The following is a 27,837-nucleotide window of genomic DNA, read 5'->3' as shown; positions in this document are numbered from 1 at the left end:
TTCTCTATGCTTTCTAGTGTTTGGCATGATATATAGAGTTATTTTTCTAAGTTTTAATTTTTAAACAGGTGTAGACATTATGTCATGTATTTTTGCTAATAAGCAAGTCTGTACTTTAATAAAAATACATCTGTTTTTATTAACAGAGAATTCTTGAATTGGAAAGTTCTTTGGAAAAAAGCTTGCAAGAAAGCAAAAATCAATCAGAAGATTTAGCTATTCATTTGGAAGCTGAAAAAAATAAGCACAATAAAGAAATTACAATCATGGTTGAAAAACACAAGACAGAATTGGAAAGCTTGCAGCATCAGCAGGATACCCTTTGGACTGAAAAACTCCAAGTGTTAAAGCAACAGCATCAGACTGAAATGGAAAAACTTAGAGAAGAGCATGAACAAGAAAAAGAAACATTGTTGAAAGACAAAGAGAGTCTCTTCCAGGCCCACATAGAAGAGATGAATGAAAAGACTTTCGAAAAACTTGACGTGAAGCAAACAGAACTGGAATCATTGTCTTCTGAACTGTCAGATGTATTAAAAGCCCGGAACAAGCTAGAAGAGGAACTTTCTGTACTAAAGGATCAAGCAGATAAAGTAAAGCAGGAGCTAGAGGCCAAGCTAGATGAACAGAAAAGCCATCACCAGCAGCAAGTCGAGAGTATCATTAAAGAACAAGAGATGTCTATCCAGAGAACTGAGAAGGAATTAAAAGATGAAATTAATCAACTTGGGCTTCTTCTGAAGGAAAAGGACAAGCATTTGAAAGAGCAGCAGGCTCATGTGGAAAACTTAGAGGCAGATATTAAAAGGTCTGAAGAGGAACTCCAGCAGGCATCTGCTAAGCTGGCTCTTTTTCAGTCACAGCAGAGTACTACACACGAGCAGGCCAAAGCATCTGAGGAGCACTTGGCTCAATTGCAGCAGAAGTTGTTGGACTTGGAAACGGAAAGAATTCTTCTTACAGAACAGGTAGCTGAAGTTGAAACGCAAAAGAAGAATGTTTGTACTGAGTTAGACACTCACAAAATCCAGGTGCGGGACTTACTGCAGCAACTAGAAAACCAGAAAAGTGAAATGGAGGAAAAACTACAGGCTTTAACCCAACGCTATGAGTCCCAACTTAGAGATACTAACACAGAACAGGCACAGACAAAGCAGAGCTTGATAGAAAAGGAAAATGTAATTTTACAAATGAGAGAAGGACAGAGCAAAGAAATTGAAACACTCAAACAGAAATTATCAGCCAAGGAGGACAGTTTTAGTGTTTTACATGAGGAATATGAAACCAAATTCAAAAATCAAGAAAAAAAGATGGAAAAAATTAAGCAGAAAGCAAAGGAGATGCAAGAAACATTAAAGAAAAAATTACTGGATCAGGAAGCCAAACTTAAAAAAGAGCTTGAAAATACGGTTCTAGAGCTTAGTCAGAAAGAAAAACAGTTCAATGCCAAAATTTTGGAAATGGCACAAGCTAACTCCACTGGAATCAGTGATGCAGTGTCAAGACTGGAAACAAACCAAAAGGAGCAGATAGAAAGTCTCACTGAGGTACACAGACGAGAACTCAGTGATGTCGTATCGGTCTGGGAAAAGAGACTTAATCAGCAAGCTGAAGAACTCCAGGAACAACATGAAATCCAGTTACAGGAAAAAGAGCAAGAGGTAGCAGAACTGAAGCAAAAGATCCTCCGAAGTGCGTGTGAAAAAGAAGAGATGAACAGGGAACTAGCATGGCTGAAAGAAGAAGGCATTAAGCAGAACACAGCAGTAAGGGAATTACAGGAACAGTTACACCAGCAGTCTGCTCAGACGAATTCTCTCTCACAAAATGAAACTAAACTAAAAGCACAACTTGAAAAGCTGGAGGGTGACTTGAATCATTCTCTGAGGGAAAATACTTCTCTGCAAGAGCGTATGGTTGAACTGGAGATGCTGGCAGAAAAAGACAAGCTGAAGGTTTCCGAGTTGACTGACAAGCTGAAAACCACGGATGCACAATTCCAGAGTTTGCAATCTTCACATGAAAGAAATGAGAAAAGCCTAGAAGACAAAAGCTTGGAATTCAAAAAACTGTCCGAGGAACTAGCAGTTCAGCTGGAAATTTACTCTAAGAAAACTGAAGCCCTGTTACAAGCTAAAACAAATGAGCTCATCAACATTAGTAGTAGTAAAATTAATGCCATTCTTGCTAGAATTTCCCACTGCCAGAACCACACAACAAAAGTTAAGGAGGCACTAGTGATTAAAACTTGCAAAGCTTCTGAATTAGAAGCACAGCTTAGACAGCTAACAGAAGAGCAGAATACACTAAATAGTTCTTTTCAACAGGCTACCCGTCAATTAGAAGAAAAAGAAAATCAGATTAAGAGCATGAAGGCTGATATTGAAGGTCTTGTAATGGAGAAAGAAGCCTTACAGAGGGAAGGAGGCAACCAGCAACAGGCTGCCTCTGAAAAGGAGTCTTGTATCACACAGTTGAAGAAAGAGTTATCAGAGAACATCAACGCTGTCACACTGATGAAAGAAGAGCTTAAAGAAAAGAAATCTGAGATCAGCAGTCTTAGTAAACAGCTAACTGATTTGAACACCCAGCTTCAGAACAGCATCAGCCTAACTGAGGAAGAAGCAGCCATTTCATCACTAAGTAAGCGATATGAGGAACAACAACGTGAATTGCTGGGTCAGGTGCAAGATTTATCTTTGAAAGTTGAAACTCTGAGTAAAGAGAAGGTCTCTGCTCTTGAACAGGTAGATCACTTGTCCAACAGGTTGTCAGAATGGAAGAAGAAAGCACAGTCAAAATTCATACAGTATCAAAGTACTAATAAAGAATTGCAGATGCAGCTTGAGTTAAAAACGAAGGAAGTCAGTGAAAAGGATGAGCAGATACATTCACTGAAGGAGACCCTTGATCAGCAAAATGAGAGATTGGTATGTTTAAAGGGTGAAATGGAAGATAAGAAGAGCAAGCTGGAGAAAAAGGAGTGTAATTTAGAGACTGAGTTAAAAACTCAGACGGCAAGAATTGTGGAATTACAGGAGCATCTTACTCAGAAAATAACTGAAATTGAGTCCTTAAATGAAGCTCTTAACAAATACAATCAACAAAAGGACACTGAACAGAAAGAAATGCTGCAGAAACTTCAGCACATTCAAGAGTTAGGAGAAGAGAAGGACAACAGAGTTAAAGAAGCTGAAGAAAAAGTCTCAAGACTTGAAAAGCAAGTGTCTTCCATGAAATCTGAACTTGAAACCAAGAAGAAAGAATTGGAATGTGCGAATTCAGGTATGAAGGGCAAAGAAGAGGAGTTGAAGGCACTGGAAGATAGGCTTGAGTTAGAAAGTGCTGCAAAATTAGCAGAACTGAAGAAAAAAGCCGAACAAAAAATTGCTGCCATCAAGAAGCAGTTGTTATCTCAAATGGAAGAGAAAGAACAGCAATATAAAAAAGACACAGAGGGCCATTTAGGTGAGCTAAACACAAAATTGCAGGAGAAAGAGAGAGAAATTCAGGTATTGGAAGAAAAACTTCAATCAGTGGAGGGTCCACCACAGTCAGAGGTGTCATCTGGCATGGCAGCCTGTGCTGAGCAAGAGGAAGCAGGCCTCCAAGGCTGTGTGCAGAAGGCATACGAAGACAAAGTCAGTGCTTTACAGAGAAGTCTAATGGAGAAAGAAAAGCTGTTGCAGAGGCTAGAGCAGGAAAAAGAAGAGATGGTATCCTCTCATTCTGAAATGCAGGGCAGATACCAGGAGCTCTTAATAAAGATAGAACACGCTGAAGCAAAGCAGCATGAAGATCAAATTATGATAAATCATCTTCAGAAAGAACTTGAAGAAAAAAGCAAGAACTATTCCTTGATAGCATCCCAGCATGTGGAAGAAGAGGGAGGTAAAAATAACATAGGGGCAAAGCAAAACTTGGAAAATGTGGTTGATGATGTCCAGAAAACACTCCAGGAGAAGGAACTAGCCTGTCAGATCTTGGAGCAAAAGATAAAAGAGCTGGATTCCTGCTTAGTAAGAGAGAGGGAAGGGCATAGAGTTGAAATGGAAGAGTTGACCTCAAAATTTGAAAAATTACAGGCTTTACAACAACAGATGGAGGGAAAAAATAAACCCACAGAAGCTTTGGAAGAAAGTGCTGAAGAAAAGTCCAAATCACATGTAGTCCAACCCAGATTGCCTGGTAACACGGAGGCCGAGCACAATGACCTGGAATTTAAATTAGCAGGGGCAGAGCAGGAGAAGCAGAAGCTGGGCAAGGAGATTGTTAAGTTGCAGAAAGATCTTCGAATGTTGCGGAAGGAGCATCAGCAAGAATTGGATATCATGAAGAAAGAATATGAACAAGAAATGGAAGAGAAAATCAAGTAAGTTTTTCAGCACAAATATTTATTTTATTTATTTACCTTAGAGAGAGAGTGAGAGCAGGGGACGGGGTGGAGAGGAAGAGATGGAAAGAGAGAATTTTAAGCAGGCTCCATGCCCAGCATGGAGTCCAACTCAGGGCTCGATCTCATGACCCTGAGATCATAACCTGAGCCGAAATCAAGAGTCAGACACTTGGGGTGCCTGGGTGGCTCAGTCGGTTAAGCCTTCGACTCTTGATTTTGGCTCAGGTCATGATCTCAGGGGGGTGGGATCGAGCTCTGCATTGAGCTCTGTGCTCAGTGCACAGTCTGCCTGTCCCTCACCCTGCATGTGCGTGCTCTCTTGCTCTCTCTCTCTCTCAAATAAATAAATAAATAAATAAATAAATAAATAAAATCTTTAAAACAAAAAGACATTTAACCGACTGAGCCACCCAGGCGCCCCAGCATGAATATTTTTAAGACAGTCCTTTTTAATTAAGTGCCTTTTATTGTGCCTAATACACCTAACTTTCACCTACCCAAACTATGAAACATAAATCAAGTTGTTAAATGCCGAGAAGAAATATAAAACAATTTAAGGCAAGAGGCATTGTTCTTTCATGTCTGTTTAGAGGGGAAAAAAACATTTCTTGCATATATGATTATGCTTATTATGTACATATCCCAGTAATTACTTTCTTTTCATTTTACTATTTTTAGTATTAGGATTATTATGATATAAGATAGATGTGTATGATGAAAATTTTAAGGGGAAAAGAATTCTCAAATCCCCAGGACTGTTGTGTAGAGATAATCGTAGTTTCTGTATCCTCCCAGGAGTTTTCTGTGCCTGGACGCACACATACACACGTATGCACCCTTAAACCTGTTTTTATACCAATGAGATCTTACGAGCACTGTTATGAAGACTAGGTAACTCTATATGGTGTGGTTTGTGTTTTACAACAGTTAGCTCTTTATATTTTTGTTACACAGACAGGAGCAGGAAGATCTTGAGTTGAAGCACAATTCCACATTAAAACAGCTGATGAGGGAGTTCCATACACAGCTGGCACAAAAGGACCAGGAGCTGGAAATGACCATAAAAGAAACCATTGGTGAGTCAAATTTTAAATTCAGTAAAGAACAAGTCAGAATCAGCAGAGACTATTTATAATTTACACTTACTGTTTTCACACTGTGCTAAGTGCTTTTAAGTAATTAAACTGGAGAGAAAAAAAATGATTCCTGTCCAAGAAAGTTCTCTAATGGGAACCTGTGCTTGCTTGGCAGCAGCTTGCCTTTAGCAGAGGAGGGGCTGGTGAAAGAACCTGAAACATTAGCTAATTAATTGCCTTATAAAGACATTCCTGCCCTGTGAGAGGGTACATATGATCAATTGATTTTTTTTTTAAAGATTTTATTTATTTATTTGACACAGAGAGAGACAGCAAGAGAGGGAACACAAGCAGGGGGAGTGGGAGAGGGAGAAGCAGCTTCCCATCGAGCAAGGAGCCTGATATGGGGCTCGATCCCAGGACCCTGAGATCATGACCTAAGCCAAAGGCAGACACTTAACGACTGAGCCACCCAGGCGCCCCTCATCAATTGGTTTTCATCAAATTTAATTTGGAACTGAAATTGGGATGTAGATACTAATTCTTGCCTAATGTGTGTTCTTGTATGTGTCCATTTTTTATGGATTAGATAAAGCCCAGGACGTGGAAGCTGAACTTTTGGAAAGCCATCAGGAAGAGACAAATCAGTTATATAAGAAAATTGCGGAGAAGGAAGATGATTTACAAAGAACAGCCAAAAGATATGAAGAAATCCTTGATGTACATTATTTTCTTTCTCTTTTTTGAAATTTAGCTGTGCTGGATTTCGTGGTGGTGCTAAAGATTAGGCTGTCAGATTTCCTGCTTTTCTAATGTAGAGGGTTTTTGTTTTGGCTCAGTATTATCCAAATTTAATATTTGCACTCTATGCATATTTATAAGGAGTCTGATTGATTTTTGTCAGGATCATAGTTTCCTGAGCAGATTCTGCTAACCCAGCAGTTCAGTCCACTTGGCAGGTATCGAAGCAACAGTGAGTTACTAAGGGGAAGAATGGATTCTCTTCTTGTCTTTCTCTCAGTCAGACTAAATTATAAGAGAACCAGACTAAGAATTGAGAACTTGTGCCTGGGTAAAGTCTAAGTAATGGGGCAGTTAGTGTGTGTGTATGAGTTGGCCACCTAGCTGGGGTCTTTCCAGGAGGGCCAGTTAACTTTACTCCATCACAACCCAATTTTCACAGTTTTTGTTGCTCTCAAGAGAGAAAAAAGATGGGAAAAAAATGGAATGCATCAGCCAAATCTTTTATATTTAGTGGAAGGTTGGTTCACTTGTACTTACTCTACTAGTGGTGGATTAACATTGCCATTTCTGTGTGTCAAGATAAGCCATGAATGCCAGTATTTTGGACTCCAGAAAATTTTCAAATGTAAAACAACATAAAGTATGCTATGTTGGGATGCAGATTCTTTAGTTACTCCAAGCCTTATTTCACTATATGCCAGGAACCATTTGATGATTAAGAATGCATAAATCAGAGAATCATGCCTCAACAGACTATGGCAGCAATAGAAGTCTGAGCCAGGAACAGTATAATAATAATTATTTTTAAATGCAATTGAAAAGGCTGGAATTCCAGGATAAGGCACATGCATAGAAATGCCACCTTTGTGTAATTTTTGAACTTTAGATCTTATTATGAAAAGGCTTGAATAATTTTACTCATTTTCTTATACTTCTGTAGAGTGTATATATGCGAAGCTTTAAAAAAGCTATTGTTTCTTGAATGCTTAGAGAATGTTGGAATTGGAAGATACATTAAAGTTAGTTTAGTTTCATCTTTTTTTTTTTGCAGAAGGCAAAGCAAGTTCAGCATAGTTAAGTGATTTACCTAAAACTTCACAGTGAGTGGGAGAGCACTGACCCTTCATTAGCTTCATATATTTATAAAGACTTCTTTCTAAGAAAGGAACTTGGAGAAGGCACTAGTAATTCATCATGGATAAGTAAGTCAGGGAGCTTCATTTGCGGGGGACGAACTGTGCCACAGCTAGAATGTTCCCTTTTGTGAATTACTTCTGTCTCTGGACGTATGGGGTAGCAGACAGAAGACTTTCCAAGGTCGTGACAGACCTCTATAGGTAGAGGGGTGAGGAAACAGAGAGGCAGGTAAGAAAGTTAACCTGTGGTATGGTTCTTCTTGAAAATCTGGTGTTTATTAGGGAAATTAAAGGAATGATCCTCTAAGTTTCAGGCTTGCAGACAGGAATTGGAGAATGAGGGAAGGAGTTGGGTGGATTCTTCTCTAAAACCCCTTCTTGTGCCTCAGACCAGCACTGTCCATTAGAAATAGAATGCAGACAAATGGGAGCCATATGTGTAAGTTAACATTTTCTAGTACCTACATTAAGAAAGGAAAAAGAAACAGGTGAGCTTAATTTTTTTAAAAGTTTTTATTCAAATTCCAGTTAGTTAACATACAGTTTAATAATAGTTTCAGGTGTATGATATAGTGATTCAGCACTTCCATACAACACCCAGTGCTCATCACGGATAGTGCACTCCTTCATCCCCATCACCTATTTCACCCATCCCCACCCACCCACCTCCCCTCTGGGAATTTGTTCTCTATAGTTAAGAGTCTGTTTCTTGGTTTCTCTCTCTCTCTCTCTCCCTCTCCCCCTGTCCCTCTCTCCCGCCCTCCCTCCCTCCTTTTCTCCCCCTTTGCTCATTTGTTTTGTTTCTTAAATTCCACATATGAGTGAAATCATATGGTATTTGTCTTTCTCTGACTTTTACTAGGTGAACATAATTTTAATAGTAATATATTAACCCATTATATCCAAAATATTATTTCAATATGTGGTCAATATAAAAATTATATATGTATTATTTAAGATTCTGTGTGTTTTTATGTTTGCAGCCCCCACATCAGTGTGGATTAGCTACATTTCAGGTGCTCATAGCCACAGTTCTGGGGTAGCTTATGGCTACTCTATTGGACAGTGTGGCCTCAGACTTTTAACTGCCAGATCTAGGGCTGACTTTGACAAATAGGCAGTTCCCATCTGAACACTCCAAATACAAACTCTGTCTTGAAGAATTTCTTTTTAAAAGTACAAGTATTACCAGGGTGCCTGGGTGGCTCAGTCGGTTAAGTGTCCAAATCCATCTCAGCTCAGGTCTTGATCTCAGGGTTGTGAGCTTGAGCCCCACAGTGGGCTCCACACTGGGCATGGAGCCTACTTAAAAAAAAAGTACAAATATTACTAAAAGAGATATTAGCAATTCTTAGCAAATACTGTATTCCTTTGATTCTGAGACATATTCTCTACCATTCTCCCCTTTTAAAATATCCAGAATTAGAATTTTATATGGGATTTGTATGTTTTATGTAGTGGTGTATTTTCCCCCTCTGGAAAGCTATTATCAGATTGATGATGTGTCTGAATGATGGCATTGTAGAATGCTGTATTTTCATTTTCATTTTCATTCATCCTTTAAAACAATTCTGTGATTTGTTAATAGCAAAGTGGAGCACAGAGACGTTTTCATTTTCCTGCCTTTACTGTCTTAAGTCATTCTTACTATTCTTTCCCCTATTTGAAGATGCTGGGAACTTTTGTCATCCTTGATTCACACCTTCTGTCTTTCTCAGCCCCTCGCACATATGCATACCCACACCTGTTAGGGCATGAAATCTGCTTATCTTCCCTGATTTACTAGGCATAGAAATCATCTGTTTCCCTTTAATTGTATACCTCCAGCACAATAACTAACGTATAGTAGACTCTCAGCACATAGATTTTCATTGAGTCATACTGCATGTTCCTCTCCTCTCAACGCCACCGCTATTATCACTGTCTGACTGCCATCTTCCATTCGGTCTGGTCTTTTCTATTACCCAGCTGATGTCTTCGTTACTGGTCTTTTTTCTAAGGTATTCATCTCTTCTTGTCAGAGTTATTTTCTGTCTTGAAATGAGGATGTGATCATATCACTTTCTTAAATACCTTCAATGGCTTCCCATTATCCCAGTGACACCTCCTCCAGTTCATTCTGTGCTAGACGAACTCGACTTTATCTTGTTCCTCATCATATTTTACCTTTGGTCATGCTTTTCTATGTGCCTAAAGATCACTTTCTCAAGCTTTGTGAATTAGTTACTACCATCTCTCAAATTTGGCTTTAAAAAATAAGTTTTCAATTTAGCTTTTATTTAGAAAAAAATTTTTGAATCAAATGTTTTCACACAAAGATCAAAATAATATAAAAAAATATAGTTAGAGAATGGTCTATAATGAAAACCCATTCCTTTTCTCTCTATTCTACATCTTGCCCCTTTTCTCTCCACAGGTAACCATTCTTCTTTTCTCTTTTTTAAAGATTTTATTTATTTGAGAAAGAGAGCAAGGGTGCATGAGCAGGGGGAAGGGCAGAGGGAGAGAATTTCAAGCAAACTGTGCGCTGAGCGTGGAGTCTGATGCAATGCTCAATCTCATGACCCTGAGATCGTGACCTGAGCCAAAATCACAAGTCAGACACTTAACCAACTGAGCCACCCAGGCGCCCCTGTTCTTTTCTTTTTAAAAAAAAATTCAATTTATTTAAATAAAAACCCAAACAAAAAAGAGTTCATCCATTTCTCTCACCTCTCCATGCCCTACCTCTGGCAGTCACCAGTCTGTTTTCTGTGTCTATGAGTTTGGTTTTTAAATTTTTACTTATTTTTAGATTCCACATATAAGTAAGATCATTATGGTATTTGTTTTTCCCTCTCACTTCTTTTATTCAAAGGCGTAATGCCCTTGAAATCCCTCCATGTTGTCACAAATAGCAAGGTTTCATTCTTTTTTATGGCTGAATGATATTCCTCTATGTGTAACAATTTCTTTAATTTTATTTTATTATGTTATGTTAGTCACCATACAATACAGCATTAGTTTTTGATGTGGTGATCCACGATCCATTGTTTTCCTATAACACCCAGTGCTCCATGCAGTACGTGCCCTCCTTAATACCCATCACCGGGCTAACCAATCCCCCCTCCCCCCTCCCCTCTAAAACCCTGTTTGTTTCTCAGAGTCCATAGTCTCTCATGGTTCATCTCTCCCTCCAATTCCCACCCCCCTCATTTTTCCCTTCCTCCTCCTAGTGTCCTCCATGCTATTCCTTATGTTCCACAAATAAGTGAAACCATATGATAATTGACTTTCTCTGCTTGGCTTATTTCACTTAGCATAATCTCCTCCAGTCCCATCCATGTTGATGGGAAAGTTGGGTATTCATCCTTTCTGATGGGTGAGTAATATTCCATTGTATATATGGACCACATCTTCTTTATCCATTCATCTGTTGAAGGGCATCTCGGCTCTTTCCACAGTTTGGCTATTGTGGACATTGCTGCTATGAACATTGGGGTGCATATGGCCCTTCTTTTCATTACATCTGCGTCTTTGGGGTAAATACCCAGTAGTGCAATTGCTGGGTCATAGGGTAGCTCTATTTTTAAATTTTTGAGGAACCTCCACACTGTTTCCAAAGTGGCTGTACCAACTTGCATTCCCACCTACAGTGTAAGAGGGTTCCCCTTTCTCCACAACCTCTCCAACATTTGTTGTTTCTTTCCCTGTCCATTTTTGCCATTCTGACTGGTGTAAGGTGGTATCTCAGTGTGGTTTTGATTTGAATTTCCCTGATGGCTAATGATGATGAACATTTTTTCATGTCTCTGTTAGCCATTTGTATGTCTTCTTCAGAGAAGTGTCTTTTCATATCTTCTGCCCACTTTTTGACTTGATTATTTGTTTTTTGGGTGTTGAGTTTGAGAAGTTCTTTATAGATCTTGGATACCAGCCCTTTATCTGTAGTGTCATTTGCAAATATCTTCTCCCATTCTGTGGGTTGCCTCTTTGTTTTTTTATTTTTTATTTTTTATTATTTTTTAAAGATTTTATTTATTTATTTGACAGAGAGAAGCACAGCGAGAGAGGGAACACAAGCAGGGGGAGTGGGAGAGGGAGAAGCAAGCTTCCCGCTGAGCAGGGAGCCCAGTGTGGGGCTCGATCCCAGGACCCTGGGATCATGACCTGAGCCGAAGGCAGATGCTTAACGACTGAGCCACCCAGGCACCCCTGGGTTGCCTCTTTGTTTTGTTGACTGTTTCCTTTGCTGTGCAGAAGCTTTTTATCTTGATGAAGTCCCAAAAGTTCATTTTTGCTTTTATGTGTAACAGTTTCTTTATCCATTCATCTGTGTGTGTGTGTATGATAGTTTTGTTATCCATTCATTTATTGATGGACACATAAGTTGTTTCCATATCTTGGCTATTTATTATAAATAATGCTGCAGTGAACACTAACTTTTTGAGTTAGCGTTTTTGTTTTCTTTGGATAAATAACCCATAAGTGGAATTGCTGGATCATATGGTAGTTCTATTTTTAATATTTTGAGGAACTTCCACACTGTTCTCCAGAGTGGCTGCACCAATTTATATTCCCACCAACAGTGCATAAGGGTTCCCTTTTCTCTACATCTTTATCACCACTCATTATTTCTAGTTTTGTTTTGTTTTGTTTTAATAATAGTTATTTTAACAGCTGTGAGGGGATATCTCATTAAGGTTTTGATTTGCATTTTTCTGGTGATTAATGATGTAGAGCATCTTTTTATGGACCTGTTGGCCATCTGTGTGTCTTTGGAAAAATGTTTATTTAGGTCTTATGCCCATTTTTAAATTGGATTTTTTTCTTTTTGCTGTTGAGTTATATGAATTTTTTATATATTTTGGATATTAGCTCTTTATCAGATATTAGCCCTTATCAAAATACCAGATCAAATATTTTCTCTCATTTAGTAGGTTGTCTTTCCAGTTAGTTAATGGTTTCCTTTGCTATCCAGAAGCTTTTAGTTTGATGGGGTGCCACTTGGTTATTTTTTCTTTTGGTGTCAGATTCAAAACCATCACCAAGGCCTGTTTCAAAGAGCTTACTGCCTTTGTTTTCTTCTAGGAATTTTATGGTTTTAGGTCTTACATTCAAGTTTTTAATTCACTTTTTTAAAAAAGATTTTATTTATTTATTTTAGAGAGAGCACAAGCAGGGGGAACAGAAGGGGGGGGGGCGGGTAGAAGCAGGCTCCCTGTGGAGCAGGGAGCCCGATGTGATGCAGGGCTCGATCCCAGGACCCAGGATCATGACCTGAGCCATAGGCAGACCCTTAAACATCTGAGCCACCCAGGCGCCCCATTTTGAGTTAATTTGTAGATGGTGTGAGATGGTAGTCCAGTTTCATTCTTTTATATGTGGCTGTCCAGTTTTCTCCACATAATTAAATGAAGAGACTATCCTCTACCCCATTGTATGTTCTTGGCTCATTTGTTGTAAATTAATTTACCATATATGCATGGATTTATTTCTGGGCTTTATCCTATTCCATTGATCTCCATGTCTGTTTCTATGCCAATACCATACTGCTTTAATTACTATAGCTTTGCAAAAGTAGTTTGAAATCAGGGATGCCTCCATCTTTGTTCTTCTTTCTCATGATTGTTTGGCCATTTGGGGTCTTTTGTGGTTCCATACAAATTTTAGAATTGTCTAGTTCTGTGAAAAATGCCATTGGAATTTTGGTAGGGATTATCTTGAATTTTAGATTGCTTTGGATAGTATGGACATGTGACAGTATTAATTCTTCCAGTCCATAAGCACAGAGTCTCTTTACATTTATGTGTTATGTGTTTTTCAATTTCTTTCATCAGTGTCTCATAGTTTTCAGAGTACATGTTTTCCACCTCCTTGGTTAAATTTATTCCTACATATATTTTTGTTTTTTAAAGATTTATTTATTCATTTGAGAGAGAGAGAGATCGTGCACAAACAGGGAGAGGGGCAGAAAGAGAGAGAGAAAGAGAATCCCAAGCAGTCTCTCCACTGAGCACAGAACCTGATGTGGGGCCCAATCTCATGACCCTGAGATCATGACCTGAGCCAAAACCAAGAGTTGGGTGCTCAACCGACTGAGCCACCAGGCACCCCAGTATTTTATTATTTTTGATGCAATTGTAAGTGGGATTGTTTTCTTAATTTTTTAGTTTATATATTAGTGTATAGGAATGCAATAGATTTTTGTGTATTGATTTTTGTATCCTACAACTTTACTTAATTCTTTTATTGGTTCTAACAGGTTTTTGATGGAGTCTTTAGGATTTTCTGTATATAATATGTACTCTGCAAATAGTATTTTCCTTTTCTTCTTTCCAATTTGGATGCCTTTTATTTATTTTTCTTGCCTAATTGCTCTGGCTAGGACTTCTAATACTATGTTGAATAAAAGTGGTGAGAATGGACATCCTTATCTTGTTCCTGATCTTAGAAGAAAAGCTTTCAGCTTTTCACCATTAAGTATGATGTTAGCTGTGGGCTTGTCGTATTTGGCCTTTTTTGTGTTGAGGTACATTTCCTCTGTACCCACTTTGTTGAGAGTTTTTATTATAAATGGATGTGGAATTTTGTCAGATGTTTTTTTTGGCATGTATTGAGATAATCATATGATTTCTAGCCTTTATTTTGTTCATGTGTATCACATTGACTGACCTGCAAATGTTGAAACATCCTTAATCCCTGGAATAAATCCAGCTTGATCATGGTATATGATCCTTTTAATGTATTGTTGAATTTGGTTTGCTAATATCTTGTTGAGGATTTTTCCGTTTATGTTTATTAGAGTATTGGCCTATAATTTTTGCAAATTTGTGTGGTGTCTTTGTCTGATTTTGGTATCAGGGTAATGCTGGACTCTTAAAAGGAGTTTGGAAAAGTTTCTCCCTCTATTTTTTGAAAGGGTTTAAGAAGGATTTTTCTTTGAATGTGTTTTTTTCTTTGAATGTGCAGTACATTCAAAGTGAGGCTGTCTGGTCCTGGACTTTTGTTTATTGGGAGGTTTTTGATTACTGATTCAATCTCATTACCAGTAATTGGTCTGTTCAGATTTTCTACTTCATCATGATTTAGTGTTGGTAGATTGAATGTTTCTAGGAATGTTTCTGCTAGGTTCCCCAATTTGTTAATGTATAATTTTTCATTGTAGTGTCTTATGATTCTTGTATTTCTGTGGTATCAGTTGTAACTTCTTTTTGATTTCTGATATCATTTTTTGAATCCCCTTTCTTTTTTTCCCAGTGAGTCTAGAAAAAGATTTGTCAGTTTTGTATATCTTTTTAGAGAACCAGCTCTTAGTTTCATTGATCAATTTTCTATTGTGTTTTTAGTCTTTATATCATTTAGTTCTAATCTGTTATTTCCTTTCTTATTCATTCTTTCTCTAGTTCCTTGAGGTGTGTGTAAAGTTAGTTTATTTGAGAATTTTCATGTTTCCTGAAGTAGGCATTTATCACTATGAACTTCCCTCTTAGAACTGCTTTTGCTGCATCCTATAAATTTTAGTATGTTCTATTTCCATTTTTATTTGTCTCAGGATCTTGAAAAACTTTTCTTTTGATTTTTACTTTGACCCATTGGTTGTTCAGTAGCATGTTGTTTAATCTACACATATTTGTGAATTTTCCAGTTTTCTTTGTGTGTGTGTGGTTTTTTTTATTTAAGTACAGTTGACACATAATGCTACATTAGTGTCAGGTATACAACATAGTGATTTAGCTTCTCTATATGTTATGCTACACCCACCGTAGTGTAGCTACCATCTATCAACATACAACACTATTACAATATCATTGACTCTATTCCCGGTACTATCTGTGCCTTCCAGTTTTCTTTGTGTAATTAATTTCTAGTTTCATACTGCTGTGGTTGGAAAAGATGCTTGATATGATTTCAGTCTTCTGACTTTATTAAGACTTGTTTTGTGGTCTAATATATGATCTATCTTGGAAAATATTCTGTGTGCACACAAGAAGAATGTGTATTCTGTTGCTTTTGGATGGAATGTTCTGTATATTTCTGTTAAGTTCATTTGGTCTAATATGTCAGTTAAGGCCCTTATTTCCTTATTGATTTTCCACCTGGATAATCTATTCATTGATGTAAGTAGGGTTTAAAGTCCCCTACTATTATTGTATTGCTGTCTGTTACTCCTTTTAGGTCTGTTAATATTTGCTTTATATATTTAGGTGCTTGTATGTTGGGTGCATAAATATTTGTCAATGTTTTGTCTTTTTTGTAGGATATTATGTAATATCCTTCTTTGTCTCTTATAGTCTTTGTTTTAAAGTCTTATTTTGTCTGATACAAGTATTGCTACCCTGGCTTTTTTGTTTGTTTCCATTTGCATGGAATATCTTTTTTCATCATTTTACTTTTAGTGTGTGTGTCCTTACATCTAAAGTGAGTCTCTTGCAGGCAGCATATAGATGGGTCTTGTTTTTAATTTATTTAGCCATTCTGAGTCTTTTGATTGGAAAATTTAGTCCATTTATGTTTAAAGTAGTTATTGATAAAAATGTGCTTATTGCCATTTTGTTCGTTGTTTTCTGGCTGTTTTTGTACTTACTCTCTGTTCGATGCTTCTTTCCCTGTTTTCTTTATATTCTGATGACTTTCTTTGATGGTATGCTTATCTATATCTTTTGTGTATTTATTATAGTTTTTGCTTTGTGTTTATCATGGGGCTTACAGAGAACAACTTATAACAGTCTGTTTTAAGTTGATAACAATTTAAGTTTGATCCCATTGTAAAGCTCAACATTATAATCACTCCTTGACATTTTGTTTTTGATGTCACATTCTACATCTTTTTATCTTGTGTATTCCTTTTTTTTTTTAAAGATTTTTATTTATTTATTTATTGAGCACACAAGCAGGGGGAGAGGGAGAGGCAGGCTCCCCGCTGAGCAGGGATCCCGACGTGGGGCTCGATCCCAGGACGCTGGGATCATGACCTGAGCTAAAGGCAGCTGCTTAACCAACTGAGCCATCCACGTGCCCTTATCTTGTGTATTCCTTAATTCATTATTGTAATCATAATTATTTTTACTACTTTTGTCTTTTTAACTTCAGACTAGCTTTATAAGTGATTATACAGTAGATGAAACAACCACCTGTCTCAGTCTTGAAGGATTGGCTCACGTAGGAGATAAGCCTTATTGTTCAACCCTGCCTCAGCTCTTGGTTGTCTCTTAAACCTTTGTGCTTGTCTGAGCAGCCTATTATATTTTTAATAGTTCTCAGTAGTTGAGGATGTGCTACCAACCTGTCGATATTTCAGAAGGGAGGATCTCAGCACTTAGATTCATGCTGATTGGAAGCCAGACCCTCAGGCATCAGCTTTTAAAAATATGCAAACATATATAGTCCTGTGGGACTGCAAGCAAGTGTAAGCCCCACAGGCCACCAGAGGCAGGCCATCTGGAAGTGTACCTTGAGTGGCAGTCACAAAAATCAGGGTTACAAATGAGTGTATAAGCTCTTTTCTGGGTGATATTGGCAAGCTAGAGCAAGGCAGAAAGAGGGAGAGCACATGGTAGCATCCACAGCCTGTGTTCCCTGAGAGCAGCTCCATAAGCCACAAAATGTGTCCCAAATCTGAAGCCTGCCCCTCAGGCCAGAGCTCCAGGACAAGCAAAGAGGCCTCCTTCACAGAAAGATTGGGGGGGGTATGCTTCAATCCACTGTTTGTGCAGTGCCCCAGGGGTGGGTAGTCTGCCAAGAACCCTCTCTCCAATTGCCATAGTGCCGTGGGGTCCAGGAATGCAAGCCATCTTGGCCACCAAAGCCAGGTGATCAAGGTGTGTCTCTTGGGCAGTAGTGGCAAAAATCAGGACACCAGACACATGTAAAGTTCCCCTCCAGGAGACACTGGTGCTCTGGAGTATGGCAGAGGGTGAGCTCAAAGATGACTTGAGGAAAGGATTACATTCTGCCTTTAGGTGCATGTTTAAGTAGAAGCCTTCCCCTTAGGCCACAGTCATGATGATTAACCAATAGGCCTCCTTCACACACAGTCTGAGCTCCTGTGTCTGTTGTCTTTTGCTGTGCCTTTGGGGGTGGTTAGCTATTTAAGAACTTTTCCTCTGTTGGTTATAGCCCTGTGGGATCCATGGGCACTGTCCACCAGAGCCAGTATAGCTGTGTTCCCTGGCAGCAGCTGCAAAAATTGGGGCACCAGATGGAGGTATGAGCCCCCTTCTGGGTGATATTGATTATTACAGTCTCATGGGACTAGGAACACAAGCTCCCTTGGCCTCCAGAGCCATGTGATCCAGAGGTGTCCCCCTAGGTGGCAGCTGCAAAAATCAGGGCACCAGATGCCTGTAAAAGCTCCCTTCTGGGAAATACTGGTGCTCTGGAACATGTCAAAAGGAGCATGCAAAGATGGCATCTGCCAGTCTGTGTCCCCAGAGAGCATTCCAGCGGGCTCCTAGGTGTGTGTGTTAAATTAGATGTCTGCCCTTCAGGCCAATTCTTTAATAGAAGCAGGTGAGTCTCCTTCACTTTAAGTCTGGATGGAACTGGCTACCTCTGAGCTGGGCCCTGAGGTGGGTGAGTGAGGCACAGGAACCCTTTAAGAGTGGTTTCTTAGATCACTAGTTTTGTGAGTCTCAGGATGTAAACCTTGTTGGCTTTCAAAGTTAGATGTTTTGGGGGCTTGTCTCTCAAGTATGTATCTTAAAAGTTGGGATGCTCGGTCCTCAGGGAAAAATTCTGGGTTTTGAGGTTCCTCCCAGTTGTTGGTTGTCATGCTGGGGATGGGATTTATGACCAGGTTGTGTCTTAGCCTCGCCTACCCACTTCAGTGTGGTTTTTTTCCTCATTTGCCTGATGTGTAGCCGTCACTCAGCCAGGCTTTTTTGTTTTTTATTTTTAAGAGGAAATTGTTCCATATGTAGCTGTAGACTCAGTGTGTCCATGCGAGGAAGTGAGTTCAGGGTCTTCCTGTATTGCCACCTTGAGCCAGAAATCAATGATTAGTTTCTTTTGTAATATTGCAGTGTTTTGTGTAAACAGAAACAAAAATGAAATATGTTATTTTTTCCCTTTTCTACTCAAAAGTTTGCTTTTTGAATATTCTTTTCTGCATCATATTGTTTTAACATAGTTTTTTTTAAGAACCCCTTAAATATAATTCATTGCATCTGTGTTCTTTTGGTACTCATCTGTATTCATTACTTCACTTATAACATGAATTTTTGTCATACATACGAATGTGTGTAGGATAATATTAATGTGTATGTCCTCTCTCCTAGATTATAAGCATCTGGTGGGCAGGGATTTTGTTATTCATCTCTAGTCTTAAAGACCTAGCCAGATACTTGGCACATACTAGACACTTGGTAAATTTGAAGGAGGTGACATGTGCTAGGGCAGGGAAGAATCCATTTGGGAAGAGGGAGTGATGACATCTCAAAGGAAGAGCTAAGTACTCATGTAAGTGAGCTTAAGTAATAGCCTGGTCCCAACTCAGAGCAGTCCCACTGGGAGGAGGTAGCTTGGCTACGTTAGATACAAAACTGGTTTCCTTTTGACATTGACTATATTTTAGTGATTTGGCTTTGGCATAATAACTAGACTCTCAAACATGATTTCCATGGATGTGCATTAACATTCAGTTTAACTGGTTTTCCTTATTGTTTTTACTTTGAAGTAAACAGTACTGTTTTTTTTTTTCCTCCTTAAAGAAGACTAGAAAGCTTTTATAAAGGAATTTACAAAATTGTTTCTTAAATTAGAAATAACAAAGAAGGGATTTTTTCCTAATTCTTAGTGGGCTTGATTTAGATAGTATCCCACAACTGTCAAAGGAAATGTCAGACATAGCTGTCATATTAAAATCTGGGCCTAGGGACACCAGGTGGTTCATTTGGCTAAGCGTCTGCCTCTTGATTTTGGCTAAGGTCATGATCTCAGGGATATGAAATTGAACCTCATGTCGGGCTCCATGCTCAGTGCGGATTCTGCTTAAGATTTTCTCTCTCCCTCTGCGCCCCCCCCCACTCTCTCACTAAATAAATAAATAAATAAGTAAAATAAAATAAAATAAAATAAAAATTTGGGCCTAACTGAATAAGTAGCTGTAGAGGTGATCCTTTCAAAGGTGCCTAAACCACATTGACACAGACATCCACACAGGATATGCTATGGTAGACTAAAAACAGTAAACTGGGCAGTAACATATTTACAAGAGTTTGTGGTTGATGGTGTTTTAGGGATGGAGGCTAGGTTCAAGTAAGCCTCAGTGGGGAGATGTCTCCAAGTGAGCCTCAGTGGGGAGATGTCTAAGGAGGCTGGTTACTAGACATCCTTGCTTTGCTTATGTTGCCAGAAGGAGTTTGTTCTTTTTCAGTTGGTCTAAGTTTCATGACCAGTGGTATTTCAAAGTAGATTTTCCAAGTATCCTTATGGTTCGTTGCCTTATTTTGTGCCATGGGGCCTCTCTTTTTTTTGTTTGTTTCTGAGGATGATGTTTCTTGGTTCTGTCAAGTCAGCATCTGTTAAATCAGATACCCATTTGTTGCTGTTTTTCCTGTTCAGTCTCTTACTCAGCAAACACTTGTCCTGTCTTCATTACTCAATCTGATCAATATTTCAATTCCAAATGTTCTTTTAGTACAAAGGTTATTACAAGATTTATAAGAGCAAGAAGAGGTCTGGACTGCTCTGTACAATAAATCATGGCAGTTATCAAGACAAATGAAGAAATGTAGAATGGGCAATAGCCTTTACTAGGGCAATCAAAACAGAAGAGAGAAATGATTTGTATACCAAATTTTCTAAGTAGGATTTTTGGACCAATAAGTCACATATACTTTTGCAGCCTTGTCTATTTTTTTGCAAAGTTCAGGACAAATGGAGACATTACATGGTTACTAATACATTGGACAATAATTTTTTTTTTAATAGACTTTAGTTGAGCATTTTACCCCAAAGAACCACTGGTGTGGTTTAGGGACAGATGTATAGATGAAGGTTTGCTGAACCAGGACAAAGAATCATTTCTTGATTTACACAGCTATCCAAAGGGCTGGGAAAAACCTCCACAACTTCTTGTGATCAGTAAGTTGCCGGCTGGTTGATCAGTGCTGTGCCTCACAGTATCTACTAGTTTGTATTAATGGATGTTTTCTGGAAATCAGATCCTAAGGTGGAAAAGGGCAGAGTCCCTAACACACAGGCTCTGTGTTCAACTTCTGTCACCACACTGTTACATACCTGATGGTCATTCAAGCCTGGGAAGCTTAAGGGGAAAGAAACTGCTTGATGAGGCTTTATGGGGTGGGGACAGAGGGAGTGAGAGAGGGAACAGTAATTTAGCATGAATAGCAAGCTTGACATTAAAAGTGGGACATGAAGGAAGGTATTTAGAGCGTAGTCACGAATGACGATAGAAACAGTGGTTTGTGTCTCCAGAAACGTTTAGGTATTTTTTCTCCTTCTGAGGAGTTTTCTCTATACTGTGTTGCCTCTATGATGTTCTTTTTGGTATGTTCATTAGCACTTTTTTTTTTTAATCTTAAAGGCTCGTGAAGAAGAAATGACTGCTAAAGTAATGGACCTGCAGACTCAACTGGAGGAGCTACAGAATAAGTACCAGGAAAGGCTGCAGCAGGAGAGCCCTGGCAATGACAAAGTGAGAGGAACTAGACTCTTAAATCTTACCACTTTCTTAAGACTAAAACACTAAATTTTTATTTTCTTGTTAGTTCATATTGTTCCATTTTATTGCTTCTTATAGATTTTAGTGTATTATATACTCATTTTTTTCTTTTCCATTTACAGATAACAATTATGGAGTTACAGGTAAGACTAGTTCTTCATTGAATTTGACTGAAGACAGTATATTTTCAGGAGTATTTTGTGTTTTTTTTTAAGAGTTTATTTGAGAGAGAGCACGAGTGGGGGGGAGGGGCAGAGGCAGAGGTTCAAGCAGACTCTCCACTGAGCGGGGAGCCTGACATGGGACTCAGTCCCAGGATCCTGAGATCATGACGTGATCTGAAGTCGGGTGCTCCACCAACTGAGCCACCCAGGTGCCCCAGGAGTATTTTGTGTTTTAAAAGTTAAAACATAAAAATAATTTACCAAGCAGTACAATGTATATCCAGGCAGTGATGAAACCCATATGCATTTCAGATCTGACTTTATGTTTTTTTAGACACAACTAGCACAGAAGACTACTCTAATCAGTGATTCAAAGTTGAAAGAGCAAGAGTTCAGAGAACAGGTACGGGTTTAATTGGTGCCTTTTATTTTGAACTGACTGTCTTAATTTATGTTCTTTTGTACTTGGATCTCATTTAGCTGACTTTTAAAAACGAACTAATATAATACTGATTTAATAGCTGGCTTTGCAATTTTGTCTTACACAGGAAATTTTTTTTCTAAATCTGGAGGTGCTGGAGTTTATCTCTTAAATTCATGATCACATGTATTTAAACAAGAACATTTGCATCTTATTCTTTCTAGTGTTTAACATCTTGGATAAGAATTTGTCTTTATTTGTAATAACTTAAGTTTTAAAAAAAATGTTTTTGCTTTTATCAGGAAAATATGTTGACATCAATCTTTACTACTTTTTCCTAGTAGTTAAATTGCCTTGACATAATAAATTTTGTCCATATATTATCCAGTAATTAGGTTTAAATAGGACTGTGTATATATGTCTAGAAGGATGCATAAGCATGAAAATACCAGTATATGCGTATCTGTGGTGCATCATCTTTAGTAGTCTTTTCTCCCAAATTCTAGAGGGATAGTGTACAAATCAGCAGGCTGTTGGAAGGCTATATCTTCAGGAATTTTCCAGTTTTTGCTTTGTTTTAAAAATTATTTATTAGAGGGGCGCCTGGGTGGCTCAGATGGTTAAGCGTCTGCCTTCAGCTCAGGTCATGATCCCAGGGTTCTGGGATCGAGTCCCGCATCGGGCTCCCTGCTAGGCGGGGAGCCTGCTTCTCCCTCTTCCTCTGCCTCTCTCTCTCTCTCTCTCTGACTTTCATGAATAAATAAATAAAACATTTTTAAAAAATTAGTTATTAGAGAGAGCGCACATGCAAGCGGGGGAGGGATAAAGGGGGGATCTCAAGCAGACTCCCCACTTAGCACAGAGCCCAACATGGGGCTCGATCTTATGACCCTGAGATCATGAGCGGAGCTGAAATCTAGAGGCAGATGCTTAACTGACTGAGCCACCCAGGAGCCCCACTTTTCCAGTTTTCTTAAAAGTCATACATACAAGAATCTTGGCAATTGTTGAAATTAGGTGATGGATTGGTATATATGGGCATTGATTGTACTATATTCTCTGTGGTTGATTATGTTTGAAAACTTTCACAATATATATATTTTTTAAATCATAAAAATAGATGCTAAGTCCCAATGCTACCTTTTTTTTTCCTACTTCCCAGTGGTTTATCTTTTCTCATCTATTCTCAAGGTTGTTGCTTTAAAACTCTCTTCTTGGGGCGCCTGGATGGCTCAGTCGTTAAGCGTCTGCCTTCGGCTCAGGTCATGATCCCACGGTCCTGGGATCCAACCCCACATCGGGCTCCCTGCTCAGCGGGCAGCCTGCCTCTCCCTCTCCCACTCCCCCTGCTTGTGTTCCCTCTCACTCTGTGTCTCTCTATGTCAAATAAATAAAATTAAAAATAAAATAAAATAAAATAAAATAAAATAAAATAAAATAAAATAAAATAAAATAAAACTCTCTTCTTATAGCATCCTCAAATCTTCAAACTGTGCTAGCATGGCAATTTTTGTATTAGTTATTTTTATGGTGGTAAAATACACGTAACATAAAATTGACCATTTTAACCAGTTTAAAGTGCACAATTCATTGACATGTAGTTCATTCACAATGTTGTGAAACCATCACCATTATCTAGTTCCAGAACATTTCATCACCCCATAAGGAAACCTCATACCCATGAAGCAGTCACTCCCCATTACTTCCTGGCAACCACTACTCTACTCCTGTGTCTGTAAATTTGCCTATTCTGAGTATTTTATATAAATACAATCACATAAAACATAGTGTTTCTTATCTGGCTTATTTTACTTAGCACAGTGTTTTTAAGGTTCTTCAGTGTAGCATGTATCAGTACTTTATTCCTTTTTATGGCTGAATATTATTTAGCTATATGGCTATACCATACTTCATCAGTTTATGAATGTTTGGGTTATTTCTGCCTTTTGGCTATTACGTATAGTGCTGTCAGGAACATTGTGTACAAGTTTTTATTTGAGCACCTATCTCCAGTTCTTTGGGGTATATACCCAGGAGTGAAATTGCTAGATCATTTGGTAATTATATGTTCAGCTTTTTGATGAACCACCAAAATACATTGTAGCACCATTTTACATTCCCACCAACAAAGTTATATAAGGATTCCAATTTTTCCACATCCTCACCAACAAGTTTTTGATTATAGCCATAGTAGTTGGTATGAATTAGTATCTCATTATGGTTTTAATTTGCATTTTTCTAATGACTAATGATTGGACATCTTATATTCTGCTTGTTGGCCATTTGTATGTCTTTTTTTTTTTTTTTTTTAAAGATTTTATTTATTTATTTGACAGAGACAGAGATAGCGAGAGCAGGAACACAAGCAGTAGGAGGGGGAGAGGGAGAAGCAGGCTTCCCCCCGAGGAGGGAGCCCGATGTGGGACTCGATCCCAGGACCCTGGGATCATGACCTGAGCCGAAGGCAGACGCTTAACGACTGAGCCACCCAGGCGCCCCATTTGTATGTCTTATTTGGAGCAATGTCTAAGTCTAATTTGCTAATTTTTTAGTTGGGTTATTTGGTTTCTTGTTCAGTTGTATTCTTTATTCTGAATACAAGTCCCTTAGAGATATGTGATTTGCAAGTATTTTCTCCATTTTGTGGGTGGTCTTTTCACTTTCTGATAATGTCCTTTTTTTTTTTTTTTTAAAGGTTTTATTTATTTATCTGAGAGAGAGAATGGGAGACAGAGAGCATGAGAGGGGAAGGGTCAGTGGGAGAAGCAGACTCCCTGCTGAGCAGGGAGCCTGATGCGGGACTCGATCCCGGGACTCCAGGATCATGACCTGAGCCGAAGGCAGTCGCTTAACCAACTGAGCCACCCAGGCGCCCCTCTGATAATGTCCTTTGAGGCACAAAAGTTTTACTTTTGATAAAGGCCATTTTATATATTTTCTCTTTTGTTTGTGCTTTTGGTGTCATATCGAAGAAACCATTTGTATTAATTGTATTTGCCTATATTCTGTCTTAAGTATTAAAGAATCTAGTAGCTATAGCAGTCCTTTCTTTTACATATGGTTTCCATACAAATCTTATGATTTGAGTATTTGTTACTTTTAGATTCACAATTTAGAAGACCGTTTGAAGAAATATGAAAAGAATGTATATGCAACAACTGTGGGAACACCTTACAAAGGTAGGAATGATCTCTTATGTTATCCACAGTTATCTCTTATTGCTGGATTTATAGAGGAGTTTTATTTTTGTCTTGCTAATCTGCTCTTTACAATGAATATATTTTACCTTTGTAATTCACCAATAACAATTACCAAGGAAAGAATGATGGTAATCTAAAACAAAAATAATGCGTATTTGTTGCAAAAAAAAAAAAAAATCAAACAGAGCTGCAGTGTGTAAGTGGAACTGCAGGTTCCCACTTTATTCTACACTCTCCAGATGGAACCAGCCTAGTGGCAATTTATGTATATTTTTCCAGACTCTTATGTATGTATGCAAACGTTTGTGTAATCTACTACATGTACTCATACAGGCACAGCCCTATGATTCTGTTTTTTTTTTTTTTTTAAAGATTTTATTTATTTATTTGACAGAGAGAGACACAGCGAGAGAGGGAACACAAGCAGGGGGAGGGGAGAGAGAGAAGCAGACTCCCGACTAAGCAGGAAGCCCGATGTGGGGCTCGATCCCAGGACCCTGAGCTACCCAGGCGCCCCACTGATTCTGATTTTTACTATTAACATAATGCTATATTTACTAATTTTAAACTCTGATTTAAGGAGAAAATAATTTCATAAAAACTCTTATATTCAAGATAGGAGAGTGATTTGGAAACATTCTCTTGATTGAAATAATATATGCCACTTACAAAGGATTTTAAAGATGAACTTGAGTGTTTACATAGTTGTTCACTTGAGATAACCATGACCTTTGAATAATCTCATAACAATTTCCCCATCTGTTTTGCTGCCTCACGTCATTAAGAATAGTTTTATTTTGCTAAATGTCTTGTAAAGCTTTTTGCTTTTTCAGGGAAGCAGTAGGGCATAAATCTAAACCATTTTACATCCCTTTGTGTTTTTGAAAGCTCTTACTTATTGCAATGAAATAACACAAGATATTATATAATTTTTAATTAAATTAAACAAGGACTTGCTTTGGATTCTCTCCAAAATGCTCTTCAAAAACAAGAGAAAACCAGCTTGGAAGTGTCTCATGGCTCATTGCAGAGAAGATTGCTGCTACAAGGATTGTTTGCCATATCTAAGTCAACACATGCAATTGTCAGCTCAGCTGCTGACTCGGTGCTCAGCAGTGCATAGAGAATAATATTGATTCTTTTCATTAGTTTCAACTTAAGATTTTTATAATTTCCTTTTTTTTCTGTTTTGAATTGTAAAACGAACACACATGTACAGTGTATTTAATAACTAACACATATACCAGTCTCCTCTACCATCCAAAAGTAGAGCATTCCTTTGATACCTTTCATAAGCCGAAATGGTGTAAAGCAAAGAAGCAATTACAGTTAGTTTATATGGAAAAAATTTTTAGCATTCCCAGACCCCAAAAATATCTTCTCTTAGGCTTTTCTGATACCTTAGGACACATCTTGCTAACAGATGCACAAAATAAACCAAGACAAAGCACAGATGCTCACAGACACACACAGTTCAGAGCTATGGCGGCTTGAAGCCAAGTGTAGTTCCTGGGGGCAGGAGCTTGATGGAGCCACTCTTCTGCTGGGGGTGCGCGCTGCCTCTGTGATGGCTCGCTGCAAAACAAATGCTGAACACTATTTTCACTTCTCGCCTTTTTCATAAAAGCAAAAAACCTCTTTAGATTTTTTTCGTTAGCAAAGACAAATACTAATGTAGGTTTTTGTAAAAGCGAAGTGGTGTAACATGAATTTTCCAAAGGCAGGGGATACCTGAATAACAGTAAGTGCCGGGCACTGTTTTGCATATCAACTCATTTAATTCTCTCACCAGCCTGGTCAGTCTAGTTGAATATGCATGTTAATCTCTTCGCCATGCTATCTCTTTAAAGAGTAGAGTAGAATGAGCATCCACCAGGCAGGAAGAAATAAAAAGTTACAGGCCTCTGCAATAATAGCTTTATTCCTCCCCTCTACTGACTTTTTTTTTCTGACTTTATGTTAACCATTCTCTTGTTCTTTATTGTTTACCACCTATGTATGTATTTCTAAGCAATACTTTGTTTAGATTTTGCTTGTTTTGGAACTTCATGTAATAGAATCATACTGTAAGCTTGTATTTTTTCTTTTGCTTAACATAAGTTTTGAGGTGCATCCATGTTGTGTGTAGCTCTGGTTCACTCATTTCCATTTATTAATTTTGTATATTGTACATGTCTCATGTGAAAGATTTTCTCTATACAACTAAGACTGGAATTGCTGAGTCATAGGATATGAACATTCTTGTGCACATCCTATCCTAGGTTGGCCAAACTAGATACAATTTGAAGATATTGTAGGAAACTGTTTTCTGTATTTTTGTACTAATTTTCATTCTCACCAGCAGTGGATAAGAGCTCTCATCACTCCAGCTCCTCAGCAGTGCTGGATTTATTAAAGCCCTTTTAATGCTTCACTGATTAAATTCTGTGCTGTGACTTGTAATTTTAATTACATCTCTCTTATTAGTAATCAGGTTGAACATCTTATTTGATTGTTCTTTTTTCTTTAAAGATTTTATTTATTTATTTGAGAGAGAGCGAGCGAGTGTGCATGGACAGGGGGAGGGGCAGAGAGGGAGGGAGAAGAAGAGACTCTCAAGCAAATTCTGTGCCAAGCGTGGAGCCCGATGTGGGAATCAATCCCAGGACCTGAGATCATGACCTGAGCTGAAACCAAGAGTTGGACTCTCAACCGACTGAGCCACTCAGGCGCCCCGATTGTTCATTTTTTTATTCATTCATTTTAGCTGTGTATATTTCTTTTGTGAAGTTCCTCTCCATTTCTTTTTTGTTTTCTAAGATCATCTGTCATTTTCTTATTGATCTGTAGGAGTTTTTAAAAAATTCTGAATATTAATCCTTGTTTACACATTATAAAAACAAGGATTAATATTCAGAATATAATACATATACTATATAGTATATATATATAGTATTTATATAGTAAAGATATTGTACTAGTTGGTGTTTTCTTTCTTATTGTCTTCCTTTTGAATTTTTTATTATGCAATTTTTTTAGACATATAAAAAAAATA

The 27,837-nt window shown here is 38.1% G+C and overlaps 1 protein-coding gene across 1 annotated transcript in view; it reads left to right on the top strand.

Annotated features, from left to right (window-relative positions):
* The window catches only part of GOLGA4 (golgin A4), a 132,018-nt gene that overhangs the window by 85,610 nt on the left and 18,571 nt on the right, over positions 1 to 27,837 (top strand). The window contains exons 15-20 of the mRNA XM_044920744.1: positions 147 to 4,372; positions 5,351 to 5,472; positions 6,062 to 6,192; positions 20,881 to 20,991; positions 21,517 to 21,585; positions 24,707 to 24,782. Of these exons, the coding sequence (XP_044776679.1) occupies positions 147 to 4,372; positions 5,351 to 5,472; positions 6,062 to 6,192; positions 20,881 to 20,991; positions 21,517 to 21,585; positions 24,707 to 24,782 (4,735 nt within the window). The remainder of the gene's footprint in view (positions 1 to 146; positions 4,373 to 5,350; positions 5,473 to 6,061; positions 6,193 to 20,880; positions 20,992 to 21,516; positions 21,586 to 24,706; positions 24,783 to 27,837) is intronic.

This window comes from Neomonachus schauinslandi, chromosome 1 (assembly GCF_002201575.2).
Source record: "Neomonachus schauinslandi chromosome 1, ASM220157v2, whole genome shotgun sequence".
NCBI classification, from domain to species: Eukaryota; Metazoa; Chordata; class Mammalia; order Carnivora; family Phocidae; genus Neomonachus; species Neomonachus schauinslandi.
This window is presented reverse-complemented; position numbering and strand designations above follow the sequence as displayed.